Source organism: Ailuropoda melanoleuca, chromosome 11, assembly GCF_002007445.2.
Source record: "Ailuropoda melanoleuca isolate Jingjing chromosome 11, ASM200744v2, whole genome shotgun sequence".
Lineage (NCBI taxonomy): Eukaryota > Metazoa > Chordata > Mammalia > Carnivora > Ursidae > Ailuropoda > Ailuropoda melanoleuca.
Window position 1 is genome coordinate 22,100,555 of NC_048228.1, and position 26,919 is coordinate 22,127,473.

Below are 26,919 nucleotides of genomic sequence, written 5' to 3' on the forward strand. Positions count from 1 at the left end.
TTAATGACAGAAAGAAAAGCAGTGTACTAAAGAGTTCATAAATCATTTAATGAATGGATGCTATCAGGTCAAATGAAAACAATGTGCTAAATGCAATTCGTAATTGTGAAGTACCCTTCACATTATTGTAATGTCTCTTATAATCTAAAGTTAAAGTATCCTAGAGAAAAAGAAACCATGATCTAATAAAGTAGCACATTTATCTTCATCATTTCCTTATTGTGGATAATAAGAAACCATGAACAAGGGAAAAAATTGATTTTTATTATCAAAATCAAGGATAACTATAGTGAAGATTGGATTTATCTTAGGTTAGAAAATTACAGCATGCAAATATGAACGTGAAGGTAGAATTCTATAGGAATTGAGTCATTTTCACTAATATTCACGAGCATTTTTCATTACTTTTGTCTGGCTGACATGATTTATAATGCAAGGCCATTCACTTTGTCACAGAATATAACTTGTTCTTCCAACAATTTAGACTATGTTTCTGCTGATTATTATTCATAAAATAATAAAAGCCTTTAAGCTTATAGCATCTATTCATGAGGATCAGAATATCTTATCATTTCTTCCTCAGGCACAGAGGAAATTACCAATGAGTCAGGAGTCTAGCCCCAGGGGACCTATTTATTTTTCAGGACCTATCAGTTCCCTCTGATTGACTTGAAAATACGAAATCCATTAAAAGTAAAATTTGATGCAGAACTAGGTATTGCTGCAAGGGAAATGTTTTCTGAGTAAGTACGGTGGGAGGACCTACCATCTCAGCTCACCCTCAAACCTACTTTTCAGTTCACTGTGCCCACTGTGAAACCGTCATGGGACAAAAAAGGAACAAACAGAAGCAAGGGCTGCTTCCAGCAATTGTTACTGAGCAACAGAAGTGTAAACACCAGCTATTAGAAACTGCAGAAAAATCATTGTTTTTCCAGTGTAGAAAACTGAAGGTCAGAAGTCCAGTGTGTATATATAACACTTTTGTAAAGTCAGAAACGTATCGTGGATGTGCTCCACATATGTAGCAGAAAATAAATCAGAGTTTTAAGGAATTCTTTCACAAACCTAAGTTTTCAGCCAGAACGAGAGGTTTAAGCCCCAGACTGTACCAGTAGTAACATCAAGAAAAAGGGGAAATCACCAATTCTTTAAACGTGTATTTACCATTGGCAGCTCGGGGCTTGGGGGACGATAGGCAGGGAGGGTGCAGTACGTACGTACACACACACACATACACACACGCATAAAATCTGTATGCGTGTGTTTGTGTGTTTTTCCCTAGCAAAAACCTAATTACAGAAAAATCTCCTTGATACAAATGTTATGAATTAGCTAAAAGTTATGGACTGCAATCTCATATCTCTGAGCCGTCACAAAAGCTTGACTTACTTGCATGCGTATCTGTCAACTGCTTCGATGTACATACACACACCGTTATAGAGGCAGTAGCCCTCATAGGATGAGGGGCATTCGTGGTCACTAGTTCTCACAGAATGGCGGCCATCCTCCATGAGATGAGAAGATGGAGTGGAGTCTACAAAAATCAAAGACATTACTTTTACTTTCTGAAGTGATTAGGTCTTTCAGGGATCAATATCCGGAACTAGTCTCTGTGAACAATTTGTGATCTAGTGTCTTTTAGTGACAAGAACTCAGAAGCAACTCTAGATTTCACTTGCCTAACCAGACTTCACGTCATTCACCATGAAGCCAGCCCTTCTTTCTTTAGGTCCAGTATTTTCTGACATAAAGCGTATTGGAGGCAAGTAAGAGAATGGTAGATTCTAAATTACCGCATGAATCCCGAGTCACTGGTCTCATTATGAAAGCCACCTGTCATCCACAAGCACACACCAATGATGTGAAATGACAGCTAGCTTTAAGAGGGTCTCGCTGAACAAAAGTATCTCTTCATGGTTTATAAACTACCCACCAACACACAGCCCCTTACCCTCCATATCCTGGAAGCCTCAAAAATTTCTCCCACACAACGCTTTCTTCTAAAAATGGTGTAAATATGAGGGGAGCCCTCAAAGACAAGACTAGCAAATCTGACAGAAAAGAAATGTTACCATAACAGAGGGAATGTTAAAGCGGTGACGTCCCTTTTATTGAATGGTTCTCTGCTTATTAAAAGGAAAACATTAGGTGTGTAGCTGACTGTATAAATATTAGCAGTCTTTCAATACCTATAAGAAGAGCAAACTATCTGAGAAAAATAATGTGTTAAAAAAAAGAGACCCAAGTAAGTGCAGAAATTTCCCTTGTTTCCTGCTTGCAGAGCTGAGACAGGTAAATTGCTGGGAGTGGTGGCGTAAGAGCTCCCGATCCTGGTTTCCAGGGTCGGGGTGAATCCAGCTCCCCTTCTGGGGTGCAGGTGGTGAGAAGATACTGCCATTTGGGGAGAGCCTCAAGGAAACAGAAGGCGACCGTTAACATCAAAAAAAAAGAAAAGAAAAAAGAGCTGAAGTTCTAATTCAGATCAAGAAATACTAATTTTTTAAGGTAATATTTTAAAAGCTTTAAAAGTGATTCAAAATGCTAAGGGTCCAGGCATCCTTCCTGACCTGCCTTGACCGGAAACGTTTTTCCAGCAGCCCCAGAAATCAACATTATAACTTAAGACATTAGTCGCATAGTTAAAGAGAACCACCTGTATTCCCACCTTTATTGAATTGTGAGTAATAAAAAAAGAATTTCTTCCAGATGCTATTAAATTAAGAAAACTTGGACTACTTCGCATCCCCAAGCTTAGCAACCACCTGATCAGGAACGTAAACTCACCAGCCCATTGAATCGAATGATTCCTAGACTCTCTAGAGCAAATACATTGGGGTCTAGAATTTTCCAGAATTAAGTCCCTTCCTTGAACCTAGACCACCCGCCAACCTACCAGCGCATATCTGTCCAGGTTCAGACAGGCTGCCGGCACACATGCAGGTGTAGTTCCCCTCCGTATTTGTACAGGTGGCATTTTCCCCACAGGTGTGCATGCCCAATTGGCACTCATTAATATCTGCCAGAAACAAAGGAGTAGGGAAGAGAAAAGTGAGGTGCGGAGGAGGAGGAAGGGTTATATCATGGGAAAAGCCAACATTCTGGAAGGGGAGCAGCTTCAACCTCTGCCACGCTGCACGCTCTCAGAGTCTTTATTTTTTTATTAAAAAACTCTATCATGAACGTTGGACACAAGGATGCAGTGGGCCCCTCAACTGCCTCCCATTCAGGCGTTCTAAACTCCTGAAATAAGGCTGGATAATTTTCCCAGTGCTTGGGAGGAAAGGAGTCATCCCAACAGGCAGTTGAGTGGGAAGGCTGGAGATTGGTAAACAAGCCCTAGGCCAACATTTAGAAAACCAGATCCTACAGATTCATTCTTAACTTTTGCAAATAGGCATCCAGTCATTGACGTACATGTTATAGCAAATAAAAGCTTTTTTTCTGCGTGATATAAACTAAGTCATCCCTTTACTTCCCAACTACCACTGTTTTCTTTCTCAATCACCACCAGCCTAGCATTTAAATCTTCTCCTCGATTTTACATAAGAACAGCCTCACTACATTTCCTGCATCCCCTCTCTCCCCCACTCCTAAACACTAGTGCCAGATTAACTCGCTAAAGCACATTTCCCATCACTGCACCACTTGACTCAAAAGCTCTCTGTTGCCTACAGCTGAGCTGCCCAATACGGTAGCCATCACCATGTGTGTGTGTGAGCACCTGGACTGCAGCTGGTCTACACTGACATACACTGTAAGTGTAAAACACTTCCCAGATTTTGAAGACTTAGTGCCAAAATAAGAAAGAATATAAAATATCTCAATGATTTTTAAACNTGCAGCTGGTCTACACTGACATACACTGTAAGTGTAAAACACTTCCCAGATTTTGAAGACTTAGTGCCAAAAAATAAGAAAGAATATAAAATATCTCAATGATTTTTAAACTGATTACATATTAAAATGTTAATATCTTGGATATGTTGGATTTAATAAAATATAAAAATTAATTTCACCTGTTTGTACTTTTTGTAACGTGGCTATTAGAAAATGTAAAATTATATAGGTAGCGTATATTACAGGTGTACTGGATAGGGTTGGTCTATAGAAGTAAAACCCTAATGACTGACCTTCAGCTTCTAGTCTTCTACGTATGTAATCCAACCCACCTGTTATGAACTGAATTGGATCTCCCCCAAAATCTCTACGTTGCAGCTCTAACCCCCAGTGTGACCATATTTAGAGATGGGGCCTTCAAGGAAGTCATCGGAGTTAAATGAGGTCATAAGAGTGAGGCCCTAATCCAATAGGATTGAGGTTCTTATAAGAAAAGGAGGAGACACCAGGTCCCCCATCCCCAAACCACAGCAGGAAGGCCAACCTAGTTTACATACACTCTACTTAGCTCATTTCAGCTATTCTCTATCCCCAGAGACCTGTTATATGCTCATGCTTGGAATGCTCCCCATTCCTTCCCATTTCTGCCTACTGAAAATTTACTCATGCTCCAAGGTCCATGATACTTCCTTCATGAAGTCTTTCCTAATACCTCAAACAGACATTCTTCCAGTTGGGAACTTTCACTGTAGTTTTTACTTCTCTCATAATGCATACCCCTCTTCACCACTTATCACAGCTCCCCATCATTCAGGTGTCCCTCACACTTCGGAGGACTGTGTCTTTGCACTAATAAGTGCCAGGTAAACATTTGTCACATTGAACAGCTATCCCGAATGACTCATTGAGTCTTTTTTTTTTTTTACTGACTTCATGTTATAATTTCTATGAAATCTCTATAATCTCTGTATCCCTGCAGTCTCTGTATCTCTAAAATTTCTATAATCTCTGTGAGCCTTCAGGGTCAGAGATAGCTTTTCCAAGAAGCAAAAACAAAGACATACTCTTGGCCAAGAAATACAACCACTTCTAGGAAGAAGAACAACACTTTTACACGACGTTTATTATGTTCCAGGCATGGTTTAAAGCACTATATCTACATATATCTGAAAGGAGGAAGGAGAGAAGGAGGGAGGGAGAGAGAAGCAGAGATACCGGAAGAGGGAGAGGGGAGGGGAGACAGACAGGCAGGGAGAGAACAGGAGTAAGCACATTCTTCCACGGGGCCTAAGGACTCCCTGCCCCCAGGCAGGCTGGGCCGTGATACCCTGTTGCATGTTCACTACTGGAAGGAGGCAGGTTAGTAACAGAGAATCCAGTGTCATGAGTTTAAACATCCAAAAAGTATACCTTCTTGTCTCTTCAAAGTAAATACAAAGCCTGTTTGTCTAAATTATCTATGAGCCTGGTTAATTAGAGCAGTGGCACTTTCCTGACTGAGAGCCAAATATGTGCTTAAAAGAGAATTTACAAATGACTGTGGACTCCACAAAACTAATCTGATAAAGGTCTGATTTATACCAACCAGATCCAAAATCATCTTGGTAGTCGTGACTGACGTTTCATCTTTAACCTCAGCATGTGGGAGAGAGCAGTATCATTTCAGTTTTATCAGGTCATCTGCCCCTCACCATGATAAGATCTGTATGTTTTCAGAAGGCAAAGAAAATACTGGAAGAGACATGTGAAAGCCCTGTTAAACTCCAGGTAAGCACTTCACTGGGCGAGGATGGCTTCAAGCAGGTCCCCACTTGTGGGGCTCTGCTATGCTCCCGACACCTGGCATGGTACAAGACAACCACCGAGCGAGCTCCAGCCCAGAAGCCACACCCAGATCTTGGCAGAGGACGGTGATTATGAGAGAGGTCTTCATCATTCTTCACTTGTATCTAAACATCAGTGGCTTGAATCTCCCATCTACTGACACTTATCAAGAGCCCCCAATGAGCCCTTTCACAGAACCACTCCTCCGCTCCTTTATGCACAGATCAGGGACTGCCAACAAGCCTCCATCAACTCTGCAGTTCACCACGGCGCTCGTGCAAAATCCAGGCAGAGGGAAAATGCTGTATGACTCCCCCCCTCCCATGATGGCTCGAGGTGTGGAGCGTTGCTGAGGCACTGGCATCACTCAAACTCCAGAGAAACAATTAGGAAGGCAGAGGGGCCCACAACCTCTGCAGGGTCTTGAAGCTGACTAGTGCCATCCTAGCACAAGGGTACAAACTTGACTGTTCATCCAGAATCAAGATATGTCAGCTTGAACAGGTCACGCAACTTCTCTTTTAGTCTTAACAAGCGTGGCACTTAAATTATATCCTGTCTTCTCTCGACTCACCACACCCACAGTGTTTCCCAATCCTCTGAGCCCTGCCTCCACATTCCACCCTTGGCACACACACTCTCTTACCAAGACAGTGAATCCCATCGCCTCGGTAGCCTTCTGAGCACCGGCAGACATAGCCGCCTTCAGTATTGACGCACTTAGAGGAGGTAGGAGGGCAAACTGTGGTGCCCGTCTCACATTCATCTATATCTGTGGGCAAAATGATGAGCTAGTGAAATAGGTAGACAATCTTGGCATAAATGAGAATCATAGGGAAAAAATAAGTATAAGCTTGCATACGATCATTCAGCTGCTTACAGATACTGTTTGCAAATGTAATGTACACTCTGCATCTTGGCCACAAAGTTCACTTCCGAATCAATTTTTACAGATTGCTTAGGTGTCTGCTTAGCTAAGTATGTGTAAATAAATCAGATTGTGCCAGAGTTTCAGACCATAAAAACTGAGATTTTTACAGTAATCACGAACTTAAAATTTCAAGGCACTCAATATAAAATGGAAACCTATCCAGCATAACCTATTTATTAAACTAAAACTTATGACCTCAGCTTTTAGGGGGGAAAGTTGTATTTTTATTGTAATTGGTGAATTTATAAGTTTGACTCAAATGCAAATTCATGCTTCTGAAACTAATTATAAAATTTTCTCCTTTATATCAACTGCATATAGCATGAAATTTTAATATAAACTCACTGTAATATAACAGCATACTATATGTTTCATATATTCTATATATGCCATCCATTATCTTTTTAGCTAATATCAAATAATTTATTCAATCCTGCTGATTACATAAATCCTGTGGAGCTTTTGAATCAGTATTATCTGAAAGAATGTTTCTGGTTCACTATTTTCCAGATATGTGTATTGGCCTTTGCTCTTACCAAAACACAGTTTTCCATTCCCAGTAAATCCTTTCAAACACTGACATGTGGCATTTTCTCCCTCTGAAACACACTGAGCTCGTGTACTGCATCCCACAGGACCGCAGTCATCAGCATCTGCAAACAGCAAGAACCCCATCAGATTATTTGCAGACCTTCGGGGGGAAATGGACTTGAATGTTTCAGGCTCTACAGAACATCCCAGCACTTCCTTTCTGAGTTCTGGGACCAGTTAACCTCCAAAGAGAAACAATGAGTTGACCTGTAAGCTATATATACATTAAAGGGTCCATAAGCTATGTGCTCCCGTTTACATGCTCTCAGGAAATCTTTAGTGTTAAAGAACTATTTGGTGTTCAAAGAGCCCTGAGTGAAGTTGTTTATAATTTTTTTAAAAGCATTTGCAAACTTGAACTATAAAATTTCCAGGAGTAAATGGACTCAAATATCGAAAGTTTTATTGTTTATTTGAGAATTCTCAACTATTAAGACATACAATGGGGGTCCATATAGCCTTATCCCCCCCCAAAAGACACAGACTCATACATAACAAGTAGGTCTGTGTACCAACATGGCAGAGATACAATAAGAATTCATTACAATAATACAAGATACAGTAAAAAGATTTATTGTCAATTTACTAAAGGTATGTCTCATATATAAGAGAATATGTATGTCACAATGTATGTTTATTGTCAGGATTTATGCAGTGACTTGCAAATCTCAAGGCATTTTTACAAAGTCATGAACCATATAAACTAAATGCTGTAAATGGATCATTTCATTTCATACTCCATTGAAATGCAAATGCCCCAGGGGACAGAACTGCATGTTGGGTCATATACATGAGCAAGTTGTTTATTTTTTCTTTTGACTACTTACGTATATAATCATTCTCCAAATGCCACAGTCGGAGTTGGGGGGATCTGACATACCACAGCAGGATATAAACTATCATCCCTCTATTCACTGGTAAGTTTGCTCATCTGAGTACAGAAGAGTAAAAGAAGCCCTCTAAACTTGCCCATAAATTAAAGAAAGTTAGGTGATCTAAGTAGGATTCAGGTTCCAATGTGAATGCAGACGTTGGGTAATTGCATTTGATTTGTTTAGCTATTTGAGTGAGATTTCTCTTGTGGGAACACATGCCCTTCATTCTTGCTTGGTCATCTCCTGTCACTCATGACTCTTCAAGATGGATAAGTTCAGACTAAATCAATTATCCATTTGATTTGGCATTTATTTGGAAGACTAGCTCTCAAGTCACAAGGCTGTTCAGTGTATAGTGGACAAGATCCAATTACCTAAGACATTTTAAATCACTTGCAGAATTGCCTTAAATTAGAATATGATTCAGGATTTATTTGGTAACTTGCAAACCCCAAGGCAGCTTTTGCATAATGAAAAGCAATGGATATGCGGTTGGGGGGGTGGGGGATGGGCTATAGCCAAAGTTCTTTCTGCCACAAACAAGATCTGGAAGCAATGAGTGCCTGGGCTTCTCATCCCTCTTCTCCTAATATGAGTGACACTTCTTGTCCAGTCTGCTTCACATGATAATTGTAAGGACTTGGAAAAAAGTGATTTAAAAAAAAAAAAGACCTGAGAATAATATTTTATACATATGTAAATAAGGATGATAAAGAAGAAGGTTATTGTGAGAGTCTGAATCAGAATTAGCCTTATCACACTAGAAAAGCCTCTTGAGCCAATTAGTTAAACTACTAAAATTAATTTGTAAAAGTATCTACAATGTGCCAGATCCTAATGAGAACCAAAAATATGGCGATGGAGAATATAGACAGGGTCTCTGTTTTCTCGTACAATTAGTTATTGAAGTACAGCTGTGATAAGCACTCTCAATAAACAACACCAGGTTCTAAGAGAGCTGAAATAACTCTCATCTCACCTGCTTAGGAGACTAGGAAAAGCTTTCTGAGCGAGATCTGAAGCTGAGATCTGAAGGATACACAGGACTAGGAAGGGTGTAGAAAGAGCACTGTGGGCTGAGAACACAGCATCTGTCTGTTACAGGCAAGGCCAGTGTAACTGATGCTGGCCATAGAAAGCCGAGGACAGAAAGGCACACTCTGAGGCTGGAGAGGTGTGTAAGGACTAGCTCAGCTAATGCCCAACAGGCCATGTTAAGAATTTTAAATTTTATTCATGAATTTAGAAGAACTCATTATTTTAGTAAACTTGACAACGAAACCTTTTCATGATTGAATTTCTTTGCCTGGTTGTATACAGATCTACTTGCTACAGGGCAGTCTGTATGTCTTTGGGGAATAAGAATATATTGATCCAAACCTAAAATCTATTATAGAGTTTCAAATTCTTTTTAGCATAGACACTTTATTTAAATGAAATCTCACTACAAAATATAAATATGACCCCTAAACCTAACACGAGTAGAACTAAAACTTTATAGACTACGACAACAGAGAACGCAATTCAGCTATGGAAAGATGAGGCAGTTTTCACAAAGACAGTCGATTCCATCTACTCTGCACAAAGTCAAGTCTCAGGTATGAAGCCAAACACAGCCTATTATACAGTATATGTATTCCAAATCTTTGGCTATCTCATCACCCATGTGTCTAATTTACTATCTGTCATTATCTTGGTCTTTGAATCTCCCAAACATCAGTCTTTCCAGTTATGCTCTGGGAACTTTTAGGGATCCTTAGCAATCTTTAAATGGCTTTCAATACTGCTAATATTATTTAAACTCTTTTAGTCTATCATTTGTTTGTGTCTACATCAGACTGTGACCTTGGAGAACACTGCTATATTTAGTTCATTATCATATTCCTAGTGCTTAGCACAGTGTGTAACAAATAAATAATCACTAAATGAGTAATATTCCTAATGCGCTGTTTTCTAGACTTTTTCTTGATATGAATTAATTATTTCCTCATAATTTTCAAAAAACCTTTGGTAAAGTCATTACCTTAATATATCTTAGCCTCAGTTTTCAAATCTGTAAAGTGATAAGTTGTGATAAGAATCAAATCAGAGGGGCACCTGTGCAGTTCAGTTAGTTAAGCTTCCAACTCTTGGGACTGATCTTGGGGTTGTGAGATTGGGCTCTGTGCTCAGCAGTGAATCTGCTTGAGATTCTCTCTCCTCTCCCTCTGCCCCTCCCCTCCCCCCTCTCTCTCTCTCTCAAATAAATAAAGAAATCTTAAAAAAAAAAAAAGAATCAAATTAGAGGGTAAAGTACCTGGTAAACTCTAAAGCTCCATACAAATTATTATTACCAAAAATATTCACTTCTGTGTATTTTATAAAAAATCATACTGATAAGTTCTTTTTTTTTTTTCTGAGAGAGAGAGAGTTGAGGGCCCAAGGGAGAGGGAGAGAGAATCTTAAGCAGGCTCCACATTCAATGGGGAGCCTGATGCCGGGTTCGATCTCCCAACCCTGAGATCATGAACTGAGCTGAAATCAAGGCACTTAACCCAGGCGCCACTGTACTGATAAGTTCTTATAAGGAAAGGTAAGAGGTCTCCAGGGTCTCATACACAGATAAAGTACTGTGTAGACCACCAAAGTTGGATGAGCACTTTAAGTGTATCTAAGGTCTTAAGGTGGAGCTTTCAAACTTATTTTTAGCCACAGATACTTTGTTAAAATAAAATCTTAGAAATATAAATAAATTAAATGTTTCAAAGTAGATCTGTACTGATTACAGGTAGAGAGCAGTGAAGAAGTGCTGAGGCTTGCAGAGGTTCTAGGGCTGAGTGAAGCCCAGTTTGAAAACCACTGACCTCCTGAGTGAATACAGAATATAAAAGAATTAGGTTCCCTGAAATTGTTACATACTGAACAAATTATTTAGCATTTTGGTAATAAATGTGCCATATAGAAGAACACAATTTTAACTTTTGTTGTTTGTAAACTCTAGAGAAACCAACCCATATTTGCTTATCAGTTACTATCTACTTTTCACACTAATGGAATTATAGCTAGATGGGCTAAATATCAAAATTACTAGGTATGGATGGGGACACACTCAAATCTGTTCTGTCTTATTTTTCACCTTCCTTTCCAAGTTAGATTTCTTCAAAGAAGTTTCAGTTCAAAGACTCTCAATGAGTGAAGTTCATGTCCAGTCTAATATGGAGCCATCTTCCTCAGGCACGTGGTTCAGAAAAGAAGGATCAAAGTTTGAGTCCAAAATTTGGCCTCACTAGTTTTGTGTACACTTAGCCAAAGTTAGAGAGCTAATTCAGGATTCTAACTGGTAGGATGGAAATCGCTGGAACCAAAGCTGTACTGGAGAACTCCTTAATCATACCTGATACCATGATTTCAGCCACTAGCAAACGCTGAGATTCTGTAACGCTATCTTCAAATCCTCTGTTCCTGGATAAGACATCCAATGGTGTTACTTGATCTGCTTCATTACCTAGTGAAGGTCGACAGATTCAGTTAATTTACCTTTTATGATCAGGAAAGTTTGATTACATTTTTATTTATGGCTGTTTGCTGGTTGTAAGTTTAGACTTAGTCTTACAGGAAGAGCATTCAGGAAAACTAGCAGTGTCTTGGTGACTTAAAAAATCTTGCCTGTTACACCATACCCTCCAAGCATCACTCAGTGCACTTGGTGGTTGAGGGTTGGGAGAGCCAGAGGGCAAAAAAGACAGGACTCTTTGAGGTACTGGCAAAAACAATAAGAGTAGAATACCAAAATCCTTATGCACAAAACCAACTCACAATCACAGCCCACCATCACTAAGGACAAATTAATAGGATGATATCCCAAACTTGCCTTCCATATATATTCCTTCTCCTTTAGGCTGCTTTCAATACTTATTTTGGCCTTATTTTACCTGTATTTAGAAATGTGGAAGGGTATAAACAAGCCATAAGTTAACATAGGTATGGGACCTATGCAATTCCTCCATACATGGGAAAAATGGATACCCTAAAATACTAAGTGTGTTCTCTAAGTGTGGTCCATGGACCCCCGGGTTCCCATTGCACAGAGTCCATAAGGTCAAAAGTATTTTCACAAAATGCAAATACATGTGATATTAGACATTAGGTAAAACTGCCAGCACCTTGGCATGAATTACGGCAATGGCACCAAACTCAACTAATAGTCATGTTCTTCACTGCACACACTCACACACACACACACACACACACACACACATCCTGTCCCAGTTGAGAAGAACCATGATGAAGCAGTAAGAATTATTCATTTTAAAAAATCTCAACCATGGAATACTTGGCTCCTCAATATTCTCCGTAATGAAATGGGTATGTTGAAAACACTGTGTACCCGCCGAAGTTACGATGGTCATCTGGAGGGAAAGCACTTACGTATGCTTTGAGTGGCAAACTACAACGAGCTTCTTTTTTCATTGAACATAATTTTTACTTGAAAGGCTGACAAAGTATGTCATTAACACTTGGAAATTTGGCAAGTGTTTTCTCAAAAATGAAGTTTTTCTGTCGTTTCAAGAAAAACAATTGACATTACTTATTGCCAATGATAAAATTTCAGCTTTCAAGTGAAAAGTAGAATTCTGAAAACTTTTCTCCACTACCCTGAGCTTGACGAAAATCCCAACACTCAAAGTTGTGTCTAATGAGTTTGATGGTAATAATTAATGAATGTGATTTGTATGTGGGTGTGACGCTTGGAAGATATGCACAACTGAGCCAATCCGTATTTTCAAACAACCAACATGATGCCACAAAACCACCCATTGATAAAAGAGCCACTCAAAGTACAAGATAGACCACTGGATTTTAACCTAGCTGGTGACAAAAAGTTTATTGATGTGGCTTCAGATTCCACACAACAACTATGGTTTAAGAAACTAAGACCTGTCCAGTTCTGCCATCGTATCAACAGAGGATATACAAAAAAGTCATCTGAAAAGGCTATTAAATGATCAATCCTCTCTCTTGCAAATGCACATCTGTGTGAGGTCAGATTTTCTTCATAGGCTTCAACCAAAACAACACAGCAACAGATTTAACATAGAAGCAGATATGAGAATCCAGCTGCCCTATATTAAGCCAGACATTCAGGATACAAATGTAAAACAGTACCATTATGCTCACTACATATTTTTGTTATAGAAAATCGTTATCTCATTTATTTCCCTGGAAAATATGTTATGTTCATACATAATGGAATATTATTGTAATTTTAATAGATATATTTTCTCAAGTTTTAGTTTTAATTTCTAATATTTTAAACATTGGTAGATATAACCCACATTAACAAAAGCTCTTTGGGGTTTTCAATCACAGTTAAGAGTGAAAAGGGGTCCATGGGTAATACCTGCTGTCCGACTCTTGATTTCGACTCAGGTCATGGTATCAGGGCTGTGGCCCCTGAGCCCCAGAGTCAGGCTCGTGCTCAGTGGGGAGTCTACTTGAGAACTCTCCCTCTGCCCCTCTCCCCTCGCACGTGCACTTGTGCATGCACTCTCCCTCTCTCTAAGATAAATCTTTAAAAAAAAGAATGTAAAGGGGTCCTAAAACCAAAAATATTGAGAACTGTTGCTCTAAAAAAACAATAGAAAATTCTGAAAATCCAAAATAACTGATTCTGGTCCATGGATAATCAACCCATTTGTTTGCTGGTAATCTATCACCTAACTTACACCATGCCTCCTAGATAAATGAATTTTTAAAAATCTTTAATAAAATTTAAATTCTCTTTGGTATGAAGATATCAGGAAATGAATCCAATGACTCCTTAACTGCTTGCATGCACATTCAAGGGAAGCAAATCAGCATTACCAGCTACACATCGCGTTTGGTTTCTTCTTCCTTCCTCTTCCTCAAAGTTGTATTTAGTTTTTTAAACACGGATCACAAGCCTTCTCAGGCTACTTTCCCTACACTTACTTACTATCCTAAAGTTATTTACTATAAAGGACTTGACTTTTCTTTATTAAGACCAGTTATATGGTAGGAGGATTGTATATTACTACCTCTAAATTTGAGGCCATAAAACGTCTAAACAAAGTGTCTCTGAACATAAAATGCTGGCATTTTTTTTCCAAGTTGGGGCCATTCCACTGTTAATTGGGGGCCGGAGGACTGGAGCTCTATGTTTTGAATACTATCTTTTATTTGTTAATTTTAGAACTAGAGGAGGTCAATTGAATTGAGTCTTTAATAAGGAGCCCAAACTCATCAGAGGAGAGAAAGAAACAAAACAAAAAGACATGGCATTCCTAAAAGCAGAGAATATTTTGGGGGGCTGGTTGCAGAGGCAGAGGGAGAGAGAATCTTTAGGCAGGCTCCACGTCCAGCACAGAGCCCAATGCCGGGCTCAATTCCACAACCGTGAGATCATGCCCTGAGCTGAAATCAAGAGTCAGATGCTTAACCGACTGAGCCACGCAGGTGCCCCGACGCAGGGAAATTTTAATAATACAAAATATTAAACAAAAGCATAGGGATTGATGTAGAATTATATTCCTGCAACAAAATAAGATAATTTAGCCACACAATTTATCATCTTACCTGCCGGTATCTCATGGCCATTCAGAGCCAGACACATTTTCCCATCTGGGGCTTTCACAAAACCTTCGCGACACAAACACTGAGCAGTTCCAAACCTCTCTTTGCAAATATGTTCACAGCCTCCATTTTGATGTAAGCAGGGCTGTGCTCCTTGTGGGGAAAAGAGATACATTCACAGATGGGCTTGGAGATAAAAAAAAAATGCCATTGATACAAATCACAGCGTAGAGCTTTTGGAGGGAGAAACTCAGTGTGTCGAAATGGAGCCTATATCAAGAGCTATTTCAAAGGAGTTCTAAGCCAGTTCTAAGACCAGCTCAGAATGTTATAACCACATGAGTATTTATTGAGTATAGCCAGTACTTTTGTTCAAGAAGCTCTTTAGGCAGATGTGATCCCTATTTCCTGACTCATAATCTAGTCAAACTGACAAAGGGCAATTGAGAAGGAAGTTATTACAGGACACTGAATGACGCTACTCACCGGCACTCTCGGGGGGGGGGGGTAGGGAAAGGCCCCAGAAGAGAAGAAGCTCCTACTGCAGGTGTCTAAGTTGCCCCCCTTCCCACATCCCCACCCTCAGTGCCTTGAACCCAAGAGTCCTTGAAAAGGAACAATTTAAGTAGAAGCTGGTCAGGAGAAGTAAACATGAGAATGGAGAGATAAAGCCCAAATTCACTACCAGATTGTCTCAGTTTAAGCCCAATCCAAATCTCAGGAAATTTTAGCATCTACCCAAATTAGTGAGAATCGCAATAAACTCCCCTCCTCCTCTCCCATCAAGCAATTAGAATAGTTACAGATGCCAGCCAAAGAAACACTGTGTGATGTCCAGTGTACCTGGTTTTGCCAATGGATGAACTACAACCAGTGATGAAGGCTTCAGCATGCTGCCTCGGAGACGTACCCTATTTTTGCCAGTCCTCTTGTTCACCCTTATTACCGATGGCATAGTCCAATCCGAGAACCACACATGATCCTCAAACACAGCCACAGCAAAGGGGTGCCCTGGAAACAGTTTAAATCCATTACATACATCTTGTCTTTGTCATGAATATTTTTTAAAGAATAAGGCTTACAACATGCTCACACAATTCCCACACTAAAGCTTTCCTATAATATAGCTGTTAAGCAAGATACACACCACTTCCTACGCCTGCACCAAGAAGAACCCCCATGATGAGGGAACCTCATCTTAGAATGGGAGCCTGGTGGTATGAGGTCCTCGCGTTGTCACTCAGCATTTGAGGAGTGGGAGAATGTGGGCTGATTGGCAGAATATTGGGAAGGAGGAGGCCAGGGCAGCAATGTTTCTGTGTTTGGTGATTCTGTCACTATAGGCTAAACCTTAGTGAGTTATTTTACCTCTCTTTGCATTAGGTTCCTTGTCTTTTTCCCTGCATCCGACCCCCACCTCCTTTCCTATCTCTCCTGTTATCTAGTATTAGTGCACTGGCCTGTGCTCCTGGTCCCATTCTTTCTTCTCTCTTGTTCTGTCAATTACGCCTTTCTTTTACGTCTTCACTCTCTTCATTCTACTAGCTTTCCTCCCTTAGCTCATTTAATATCTTCATCTTCCTGGCCCCTCTAGCTTTCATTTGTCTTTTTCCTTCCCTTCTTAGCCAAGCTTTTTAAAGGTCATTTATTATCTACTGCCTCCATTTTCGTGGCTCCTATCAACCCCTAAGTGGGCTCTTCTGACCCCATCTCACTAACCCACCTCTCCATGCCCCTGGAACTTTCCTGATAAGATATTCAAGTATATATAGTAAGCAGGGAAATGCTGTAATACACTATCTCAAGAGGCAAAAGCTAGGGAGCCCCAAATTTGGAAGCTTTAATCATGTCCAGTCATTTTTGCAAATGAGCAATGGATTTGGTGGATTCGAATGTGTCTCCCTCTTCTGGCAGAAAACTCAAATGACCTGTCCTGGTGACAATGAGTCTCCATCAGTCATTATTGACCAGGGCCATTAAGATGCATTTTAGTCTCTAGCCTTTTGTTCCCAATTAAAGCCATAAATGCAACAAGGAAATTTTTTTATATAGCTATGAGGGGGTTTTTTGTTACAGCAAAAAACATCTAACATAAAATGTATCATCTTAACCTAAGCGTATATTTTTAGTAGTGTTAAGTACATTCACTTTGTTGTACAGCCAATTTCTAGAACTTTTTTATCTTGCAAAACTGAAACTCTAATATCCATGAAACCACAGCTTCCCATTTCCCACCCCTCTTAGTCACTGGCAAACATCATTCTACTTTTTCTATGAATGTCACTATTCTAGATACTTCAAGTAGATAGAGTCATATGGTACGTCTTTTGTGATTGGCATATTCATTCACCACAATGTCCCCAGGGTTCAACCATGTTGTAGCATGTGTTAGAATTAGCTATGTTTTTTTTAATCTTTTTAAAATTTTTTATTTTTCTTTTTTTTAATATTGAAGTATAGTTGACAAGAATTAGCTATCATTTTTCAACAAATACCTCACACTAGACATAATCTTCCTTATTTTTTAAATGGAAGAGCCACAGTTGAATGTTAAATGAAGAATGAATTCCTTCAGGGGCACCTGGGTGGCTCAGCCAGTTATGCATCCAACTCTTGATTTCGGCTCAGGCCATGATTTCAGAGTGGTGAGATCAAGCCCTGCGTCAGGCTCCACACTGAGCCTGAAACCTGTTAAGATGTTCTCTCTTCCTCTCCCTCCGCCCCTCCCCGTCCCTACCATGCATGCTTTCTCTAAAAAAAAAAAAAAAGAATGAATGAGTCCCTGAGTCTTTACATTAAAAATCCTGAGTGAGCAGCTGAGAAGCCACCACTTACACACCAGTAGATGGCACTGTAATGATGGAAATCGTCACTTAGATATTTTCATATCAAATATTTGATGGCTTTTTTAAAATTAAAATTCAATTAATTAACATATAATGTATTATTTGTTTCAGAGGTACAGGTCTGTGATTCATCAGTCTTCTATAATACCCAGTGCTCATTACAACACATACCCTCCCCAAAGTCCATCGATAATGGCTTTTAACAGGAAGTTGTATTAGTCACAGATTACGGCAGCATAGAAATTGTTCACAGAGTTCTGTTATGCTTTTTGGTTTAGCATATGCTACCTTTACATTCTGGTTATTTTCAAATCCCCTTATGCCTTCATATTGCAAAGCTATAATTTCCCATTTACTCGGGTGATGCATTTTTTTTTAATATACACCCTTTCCCCCAGACTCCATGACTTCACGGGAACCATTTTTGTTTTACTCTCTACTGTATCTCCACTTCCCAAAATGATTCAATAAATATCTGTTAAGTGCATGGATGAATAAAGTCTATGATCTTAGTTAAGCTTATGATTTACTGTAAAGTATACCTTTAATTTTTAAGGGCTCTTGGAAGTATATATAATTTTCAATTATAATTATCATGACCTATTTAATGTATAATACAAATCTAGAAATTTATCTCCTCTAAGCCAAAAAGAATGGACAAAATAAATATACAGACTATTAGTCAGTTTCTTCGTAAAAGGCATAGACCATATATTTTGCGTCTCCTGAACCAACCAGTTTCTGAATCTCTGAAGCATCTTCAGCATCTCCCTGACTCTCATTCTGATATTCAATCTATTACCAAATCCTCTAAATTTTTCATTCACAGATCTTTTTTTTAATACTCTAATCCTCCGCTTTGAAATGGCAATGTTCTATCTCAGGCCTTCATCGACTGTTGACTGGACAACTGTTGTAGCCTCCTGACTCATTTCCTTCACTCCAGATTTCAATCCAACCCTTATACTGCTCCCTAAGTGGTTATAGCAAAGCGCCAGTCTTATATACAATTCCTGCTCAAGAAAATGCGGTGGCTCCTGGTACATTCAGTATCTCTCTCTCTCTCTCTTTTTAAAGATTTATTTATTTATGAGAAAGAGAGAGAGTGTGCACACTCACAGGAGTGAGGGGAAGGGCAGAGGGAAAGCAGACTTCCCGCTGAGCAGGGAGCCCCACACAGGACTCAATCTCTTTACCTGGAGGTCATGACCTGAGTTGAAACCTAGAGTTGCACGCTTAACCCACTGAGCCTCAGGCAACCCCAGTATTTCTCTTTCAACATTTAGCATAGACTACAGCATTTTAAATATATTTATGAAAATACCTGACACCCCATGAAAAATCGGAAAATATAATAGGAAAGAAAACTATATTTATTAATCTTTGCATATGAATGGATACTCATTAACAGCTGAAGGTGATACTATCACAGTTGTACAAATGACATTGCCTAAAACATAACAAATGACAACAACTGAATCAAGTTCTTATTCCTAAAGAGGTCTTAAAATTTTTAATATTTTCATTCTGATTTTGGGAAATCTTGGCAAAGAGAAATGATTATACAGCACTATGTTTTATCCAGTATTCCAATGCGAAGGTAACCTTTGTAGCTCAGAAGTCCCCAAAGAAGTCTGTCAGTGTGTTTGTCTCCATAACTCTCTCACCATATATGGCAGAGGGAAGGGTGTGTCTGGGAATGAGTCAGTGTGTGTGTGTGTGTGTGTGTATGTGTGTGTAAAAACACATTTTGTATTTAACACTTGTCAACACTCGGGTCAAGATGAAGAAATCACCCATCCCAAAGCCTCACCTACATCGTTCTGGGCAAGTCTTTGGCGTTTTGAACCATCCAGATTGGCCATTTCGATGACAGACAGCTTGGCATCACACCAATACAATTTGTCAGTTAAGTAATCAATTGTTATTCCACTGGGCCAAACCAGATCAGAACTAGCTATAACCAGTCGGCCAATGCCTTGAAGAGAAGAACTTTCAATTCGTGGATTAATCCCCATATCAGTCCAGAATAATCTCCTTTAAACAAGAAAGCATACAACAAGTAAAATTTGCATGAAAAAAAATTCCTCCATTCTTTCATCACTGAAAACGTCGATGTAGATCACTTTAGAATAAAATGAAGTGGTACACCAAGGAACATAGAAGGTATAGCAGCGTACACTGGACAAAGAATTCTCAATAGCAAAAATTATCTTTCCAATGTACAGCGTCCTGGGGACAGGAAATGCCAAATTAAGGCTCAGATCATTGGATAAAGAAGAAATTATTAATTTGAAAAATTGAAAATGTGTTCAAGAGCATATTCTCAAATTAGCGTTTCATGCTGCAAAAGGCAATAATGTCTTGTTGGCCTGTTCCTCTGCTATGCATTTATAAAATTCACTATAAATGTGTAATTGCAACATAAAGGAAACAGCATATTTATCTGTTATCTAGTTTTTTTGTTTGTTTGTTTGTTTTAAAATTCACTATAAATGTGTAATTGCAACATAAAGGAAACAGCATATTTATCTGTTATCTAGTTTTTTTGTTTGTTTGTTTGTTTTAAAGATTTTTTATTTATTTATTTGACAGAGATAGAGACAGCCAGAGAGAGAGGGAACACAAGCAGGGGGAGTGGCAGAGGAAGAAGCAGGCTCATAGCAGAGGAGCCTGATGTGGGGCTCGATCCCATAACGCCGGGATCACGCCCTGAGCCGAAGGCAGACGCTTAACCGCTGTGCCACCCAGGCGCCCCTGTTATCTAGTTTTATACAATGTACTCAGCAGTCAATTTTAAGTTCCATTAATCGGACACTGAGGCACACACTTTTTGAGGTCAATATGGTTCATTGTCTTTTATACTGGTTTGTTTGGAGATGGTTATATTCTCACTTTTTTAATCATATGGCTGGCTCCAAATAAATTACCAATTACTGCCAGTATATTATTTCCCATAGACTATCATAAAATTCCCATTATAAATAAAATAGGGTTAGTTTTTAATCCTTGTTTTTTAACAACTAGGAAGGAGTCCATTATTCTCCTTAATTCTCTAAACCTCAACCAACATTTGTCACCAATATGTCACTAATTCACAATTAACAATATAGTCCTCTAATCTTTCATGATTTCTATTCCACTTATCTAAATCTAGGAATGACCTATCATTCAAACTCATGTTTTTTTCTAAATAGAATTCATAAGCCATGCAATCCAAATACCATCCTTCACTCAGGAAAGTAATAATGCAGATTTTTAAAGAAAGTAGTTTCATGGGCTTGCATCTAATTGGCTAATGAATTATAGCCCACTTCTTTTTAAAAAAAATTAAATTGGCTTAAAAGGAAGGTTATCTGAATAACAAAATTTTTATGTAAGAATAGAAAGTCGAAAGACATAAAAGGATGAGGAAGTCATGCTAGCTACGTCATTTCTGAAAGTCTGAACCAATCTCATGGATTTTCTTAATTTCTGATTCCACTGAACATCTGAGGTCTTAAGACAAATTTTGGAGACCAGTATATCGAACATGAAGTGTCTCATAACCTCTACAGGAAAGTGCCTTATTTTCACAAATACTTACTTGGCCATCGGATGGACAGCAATTCCTCGTGGCTGAGAGATGTCCTCCTTGATGATTATTTCACGATGTTTTCCACTTAAATCACTCCCTTCAATGAGAGATTTCCTAAGGTGCATGTAAGATAAAGGAGCTTGTTACATCAACTTTACTTTTTAAACAAACATGCTCCTCTTCCCTGTTACTTATTGCAATGCAAAGATGAGCATTCTAAACTATCTCCGTTACATGTGTGTACACATGCACACACACTCTCAACACAAGTCAGGGCATCACACGTACACACACACACACACGTCAAGACATACACCCATGAATTCTATTTTTTTTAAATGGCCTTTTAATCAGTATCCCAATATTTATCCCACACAACTAAAATACATGGTGAAAGGATATGGTAAGAGGGGACTGTGTCAGGGGCCTGGCAGGGACAAAGTCAGGAGTGTAAATACCACCAACCCCTTTTCTTCACTGCTTCACGGCTCCTGCTGAAACCAACGAAAGCCAGAAGGGAGGAGCTATTATCTCCATGGTCACAGACCACAGGAAGGAGGAGAGTAGGCCTCAAAGGGCCACAGAGACAGTCAGCAAAAGGATGGCAGAGGGAAGACTTCTGTTGACTTAATTTTCTTCAATATGATTCTAAGACAAACGGGAGTACTGAAATATTATTTGCTAATCTTTACATTAAAAAAAAAATAGGGATGCCTGGGTAGCTCAGTTGGTTAGGTATCTGCCTTCAGCTCAGGTCATGATCCCAGGGTGTTGGGATCGAGTCCTGCATCAGGCTCCTTGCTCAGTGGGAATTCTGCTTCTCTCTCTGCCTGCCATTCCCCATGCTTGTACACTCCCACCCCTCTCTCTGACAAATAAATAAATTTTAAATATTAACAAAAAAAAATAACCCTTCAAAATCTGGCAGAGGAGAAAATCCTTGTTTCCTGATTTTTCTATTTGTTAAACTGACCTTTATTATCAAATAAATATTTACTGAACACCTACTGTGTGTTGAGATTGGCCTAAGCATTGGGGACAATAGTAACTAAACCCTGTCCTTGTCCTTACAGAGCTTAGAGTTGAGCAGGAGAGGCACAGGGAATTAGAGTCCGGAGACTATAAAGAACACAAGCGGCAGAATCAGACAGATGCCTTATTCCCAAACGCCCCCCACCCTGTGTACTAACCTGGGCTTCCAAGCAGCATCCAGGAGCAGGCAGGACCACAGCGGAGGGGGTAAGAAGAACGTCCCCTCCCCACCCCATGTGGTCTGCTCAGCCTGTTTCCCGGCCGCAAACTAGAAAGTATAACTATCTTTAACTTATTCAACCAACATCTGGAAAGCCCTATCTCTTGCTCTGTAGGCAATGTCCGCAAAAAACAGGCCTGCCCAGAAACACAGGGCAGAACTATTCTCTCTTTCCTGTTCTACTAAACACAAAGGATCTCTGGGTGGTTTATTGGAGTGTGATCTCTAGCCACTTGGTGGGGAAGGGGCTTCATATAGTCCTCCTCGTAGTTTCTACGCAAGGAGCGAGGCAAAGGCAAAATTGGCTCAGGGCCTGTGCTGGTCAAGTACACTGTGCAAATTACCAGCTCAGGGCGGTGGATAACTGGAAGCCATTGGTACAACAGAGACACTTTTTAAAGGTAATTCTATTCCCAGATGAGGTGATCCTCAGTAAGGTACTGCTGGTAGAAGGTATTTTTGATCTCAATGTGTCAAATTCACTCAATCAGAACTGTCACTGAGCCTGTCCCTTGGGAGGGAAGGAATTCTGAGGCCTCTTGCTGTGACCAGGGGAGATAAAACTGTCAGTTCTGATCTCACTGTTACATCATCTCTAAATTCTTGCTGTTTTGAGCAGGAGTGAAATGATGAGAATCAAGACAGACATAAGCTTCTGACTCTGGCAGGATTGCTGGAATTTACTTTCACGGGTCCCCCAGGGGTTCACCCAATAATACACCTCCATTTCATTGAGCCAGAAAGCAAATCTCTAACTCCAGTGTGGGTAATGAGAAAGCAAAGACAAGCACAGACATTTGGGTGCACACGCATTCAAGCATGACCCTTGACCTGGTGGGGTGTCTTTCTTTTTTTCCACGATCTAATCAGTCTCAATGCCACTGGGGTACTCCAAAATCCACCCTGTTTCCAGGGCAGGACTTGTCCATCCAGAACCCTAGTAGAGTGATTTATACCTCCCAGGAGCAAACATATATTTTTGCCCTCCTGATTCATTTTTACTGAGCAGTTGACTTTAAGAATCAGGATTCTTTACTGCTAAATAATAGCATTGCCAGTGGAATGATCAATTAGCTTCCTTCCTACAGTCAGATGTTAATTTGAATCTGTCTTTTCCTCAGCCAATATAAACTGTAAGCATCCAGTCTGGTTCTTTTAACTGGCTAAAAGTTACCATATAATCTAATATCATGAGCTTGGAATCTCAGTTATTTAAATCCAATTTCTAGCTAATATCAAGGTTTTCAAGCTATAAACCTCTCATTTCCAGACAAATGAAAGGTTTTCTTTTAACAGCTGCTGTTAGAGGGAAGAGGACTTGTTATTACCGAAGTCAGTGAACTGGGGAAGTTGAGGTCTGATTGTCCAGGACACGGAGGTGCGTGACTATCTCCTGAAGGCATTGCCTTGCAGTAGGTTCCATGGGGCCATTAATCAAACACTGTGCAAATTAAAGGTGCCACGCAAATGTGGGAAATATGAGGAGACCTGGCATCCTCAGAGAGGCCAAGAGCGGCTGACATCTGCTGTCCTGATCAACGTTTACCTTTCCGAGAACAGCCACAGATGAGCTCTGTTATTATGCGCAGCTGACATTTTAACGTCCTTTTAAGTAAGCTCAACACAGAGGAGGCTGTTATTATGATTTTTATCATTACTGTAACTGAACTTCCAGATCTACTTCTTGCTGGCCGCTTGCCATTGGGAAAGGTTCCATATCTCTTTAATTCTCCATTTTTTCATCTTTAAATTGGGGATAAGAAAACTTAGCTTTTTGGGATTCATAGTGTCATGGATATAAAGCTTTTAGCACAATGTCTGATGCATTTCAGTTGTTCAATAAATAAATATCTAAAGAATAAAGGAATAAAGGCATGTTTAAGTAAACAAACAAAAATGAATGAATGAAAGAAAATGTACCTACCATGGATATAAAAGTACCATATTATTGATAACTGTATACCACACCATACATTCGGCTCATTTTTAAAACACCATTTGTTTCCCATGGGTTATCTAGACCAAGAAATTTTTCTGGGACATAGGAAACCTACCCCCAAACTTATAAACCTGTTCCCTGGCACTTCTGCTTCTGGGCAGGGACCGCTGACTTCCTAGAGGTGAAATCCTCATTAATTTCATCTTCTTTCACTTTAATACAGTTGCACAGGTTGACTACTGTGACACTCCCTGGCTTTAAATCACACTGAGAAAACATCCTAGAGCACAGAGGATTTCTAATACTGTCTTGTGACAGCTGCCTGTTCTCTGTGGTGAGTGGCCTCTCTCAGAAGCAAGGAGTGGGCGCTCAATAGCACACACGAGAGAGACGCGGCCACTTCCTTCCTCCAGCCCCCTCCCACCGCCTCCCTTCCTGGGGCTCATGCAAGCCACACACGCTCCAAGCACAGCTGCCCCTCTACAGCCCCGAGAGCAGCACGCCCAGAGGGCAGAAACATCAGGGCTTCTCTCTAGTTCTGTTCTTTCCCACATGAGGGAAAGCAGACCCTCTCTCCAATCTCATGAGGACTCGGCCTACAACTCTCGCGTTCAGCCTTGCTTCCTCCTTCATGCTTATTCACGGGGAGACGGCACGTGCCTTCCAGTCTGTACAAGGAGCGGGTTGGGCTGGCTGATTCCTGGAGCCTCTTCCAAAGCTCCCTCTGGGTGTGTACACGCTTCATTTGGCCATTATTTATGCACTGCCTTCTCTATACGTCTCTTCTATAGATATGCAGAACAAGCATTTGTGCTGGGTTTTCCTGGGTCCATGTGCTTTAGCTCCTTGGCTAAACTGTGAGCCGACTGCAAAGAGGGACACTCCCCACGCTCCTTTGCATCTCGCATGTTACCCAGGATGGGGCCTTATCCACAGCAGATGCTCAAGGGATGCTTACTGATTGCACTCAGGCAGGCTTTGCATTTCTCTCCTTACCACAGCCTGGAATGTAAAAACACATGGTACTTTCTTGGTCCTCACAATTCTCCCTTGGATACAGATCCAGTCTTGATGAAAGGAGGACCATCCTGCTTGGTAGGGTGGAGGCAGTGGAGGGGATAAGGACAGCATTAGGGGCATCTCTCCTCCAGTCCCACCCAAGCACCTAGCAATGTTTTCTTAGGTTCGAAGTGGAGAATGAGCCCGGCAGTATCACCTATGGCCTCCCTCCCATCCCACGTGGCTTCAAAGTGAAGGAGGAAGCATACCCTCTGTCTGTCCAGTACAATTTACGGTCAATCCAATCAACGGCAAGACCTTCCGGCACATCTACTGCTTCCTCAACAAGCCTTTCTCGCTGGGAACCATCCGTATTAGCTCGCTCTATCCACTTCAGGGCTGTCTGGGCAAAGTATATCTACAAAAAAGAACATAGGCATTTCTATCTGATTTGTTTTTAAAAATTAATGTGGAATATGTACAAATACGGTTAGAGTCTTCAGATCATATAGCGTCATCATTAAGAGCTTGGCTTTGGAGATACGCACACGTACAACTGAGTTCCACCTTCCACCCCTGCCGCTTCCCAGATGTGTGTAAACCTAAGCAAGTCCCTCCATGTCTCAGATCCTCAGTGTCCTCATTGGTTAAATGGGGATAATGATACTAAACCAAAAACGAGATATATATATAGTGTGTGTGTGTGTGTGTGTGTGTGTGTGTGTGTATCCTTGTGCCTGGCACGTATTTCTATTGCTACTGGGTAATTTATTAATCTTGATAATTGGTCAATAACAAAGCCATTGTACTTGCACTCTAATGGCTTCCACAGCCTGAAAGGGGGCAATGATGAGCAGCAGTTTAGTGGGGGTTTCGAGCTGGGCTGTGTCTTCTGCTCAGTCCACAGCACTGCACTTCATTGCAAATCTGGAGACAAAGGCTCCTCTCCGGTTCAGGCCCTTCTTTGTTTAATTGAGTTGACCAAGTCATTAAACTCAATTTTCTCAACTGGAAAAATAACAAAGTTAGACTAGATATTTGCCAGATTTTCTTTCATCTCTAACCATATTTAATTTCATTTAATTAATCCATCTCATTCAACAGAACATAACCTGCAGGTGCAAAGCTCTTTTTCAGTCTCCTATGCAGACTAGCAAACAGGCAAAAGAATTTTGTGGGACTGTTAAAAACTGCTGTGGGTCAGCCGACAATTTAATGATAGCATGTGTGGAATTTTAGCTGAGTAGGTATATGTACATAAACTTATAATCGATGATGAGAATGTTCATAAAATGGCAATTCATTAACTAATGGGTTATCATCTTTCTAGATAAAACAGAAAAGGTTCTATTCCATAATACAAAAATAGGTACTTCTCATATTAAGAAAAACACTAAGCTAGAGCGCTTCTCAAATTCAAAAGTGCACAAATCACCTGGAAATCTTGTTAAAATGCAGATTCTGCTCCAGGGGTCAGAGGTCGAGCCTGGAAGTCTGCAATACTAACAAGCTCCGTGATATTGGTGCTGCTGGTCCAAGGACCGCATTTTGAAGAGAAAGAACATGAGAACTTGACCAGGGAAATGAAAAACAGCCACGTGACTGCAAGTTCATTCTAGGTCTCTTTATTCACCTGATAAAAAGTGCTGACTGTGTAGGAAAAAAACTAGTT

General features: G+C 40.1%; 1 protein-coding gene across 2 annotated transcripts in view; it reads right to left on the minus strand.

Annotated features, from left to right (window-relative positions):
• Positions 1 to 1,373: 1,373 nt before the first annotated feature.
• Positions 1,374 to 26,919, minus strand: part of LOC100467733 (pro-epidermal growth factor) — an 80,653-nt gene continuing 55,107 nt past the window's right edge. The window contains exons 11-20 of one of the 2 annotated variants that reach the window (XM_034671378.1): positions 25,517 to 25,665; positions 21,067 to 21,171; positions 19,294 to 19,517; positions 15,478 to 15,645; positions 14,638 to 14,787; positions 11,435 to 11,545; positions 7,132 to 7,248; positions 6,311 to 6,436; positions 2,897 to 3,019; positions 1,374 to 1,537 (exon numbers count right to left, since the gene is read on the minus strand). In XM_034671378.1, coding sequence (XP_034527269.1) covers positions 1,389 to 1,537; positions 2,897 to 3,019; positions 6,311 to 6,436; positions 7,132 to 7,248; positions 11,435 to 11,545; positions 14,638 to 14,787; positions 15,478 to 15,645; positions 19,294 to 19,517; positions 21,067 to 21,171; positions 25,517 to 25,665 — 1,422 coding nt within the window. In that variant the 3' untranslated portion in view covers positions 1,374 to 1,388. The remainder of the gene's footprint in view (positions 1,538 to 2,896; positions 3,020 to 6,310; positions 6,437 to 7,131; positions 7,249 to 11,434; positions 11,546 to 14,637; positions 14,788 to 15,477; positions 15,646 to 19,293; positions 19,518 to 21,066; positions 21,172 to 25,516; positions 25,666 to 26,919) is intronic. The other variant, XM_034671379.1, reaches the window with a different exon arrangement.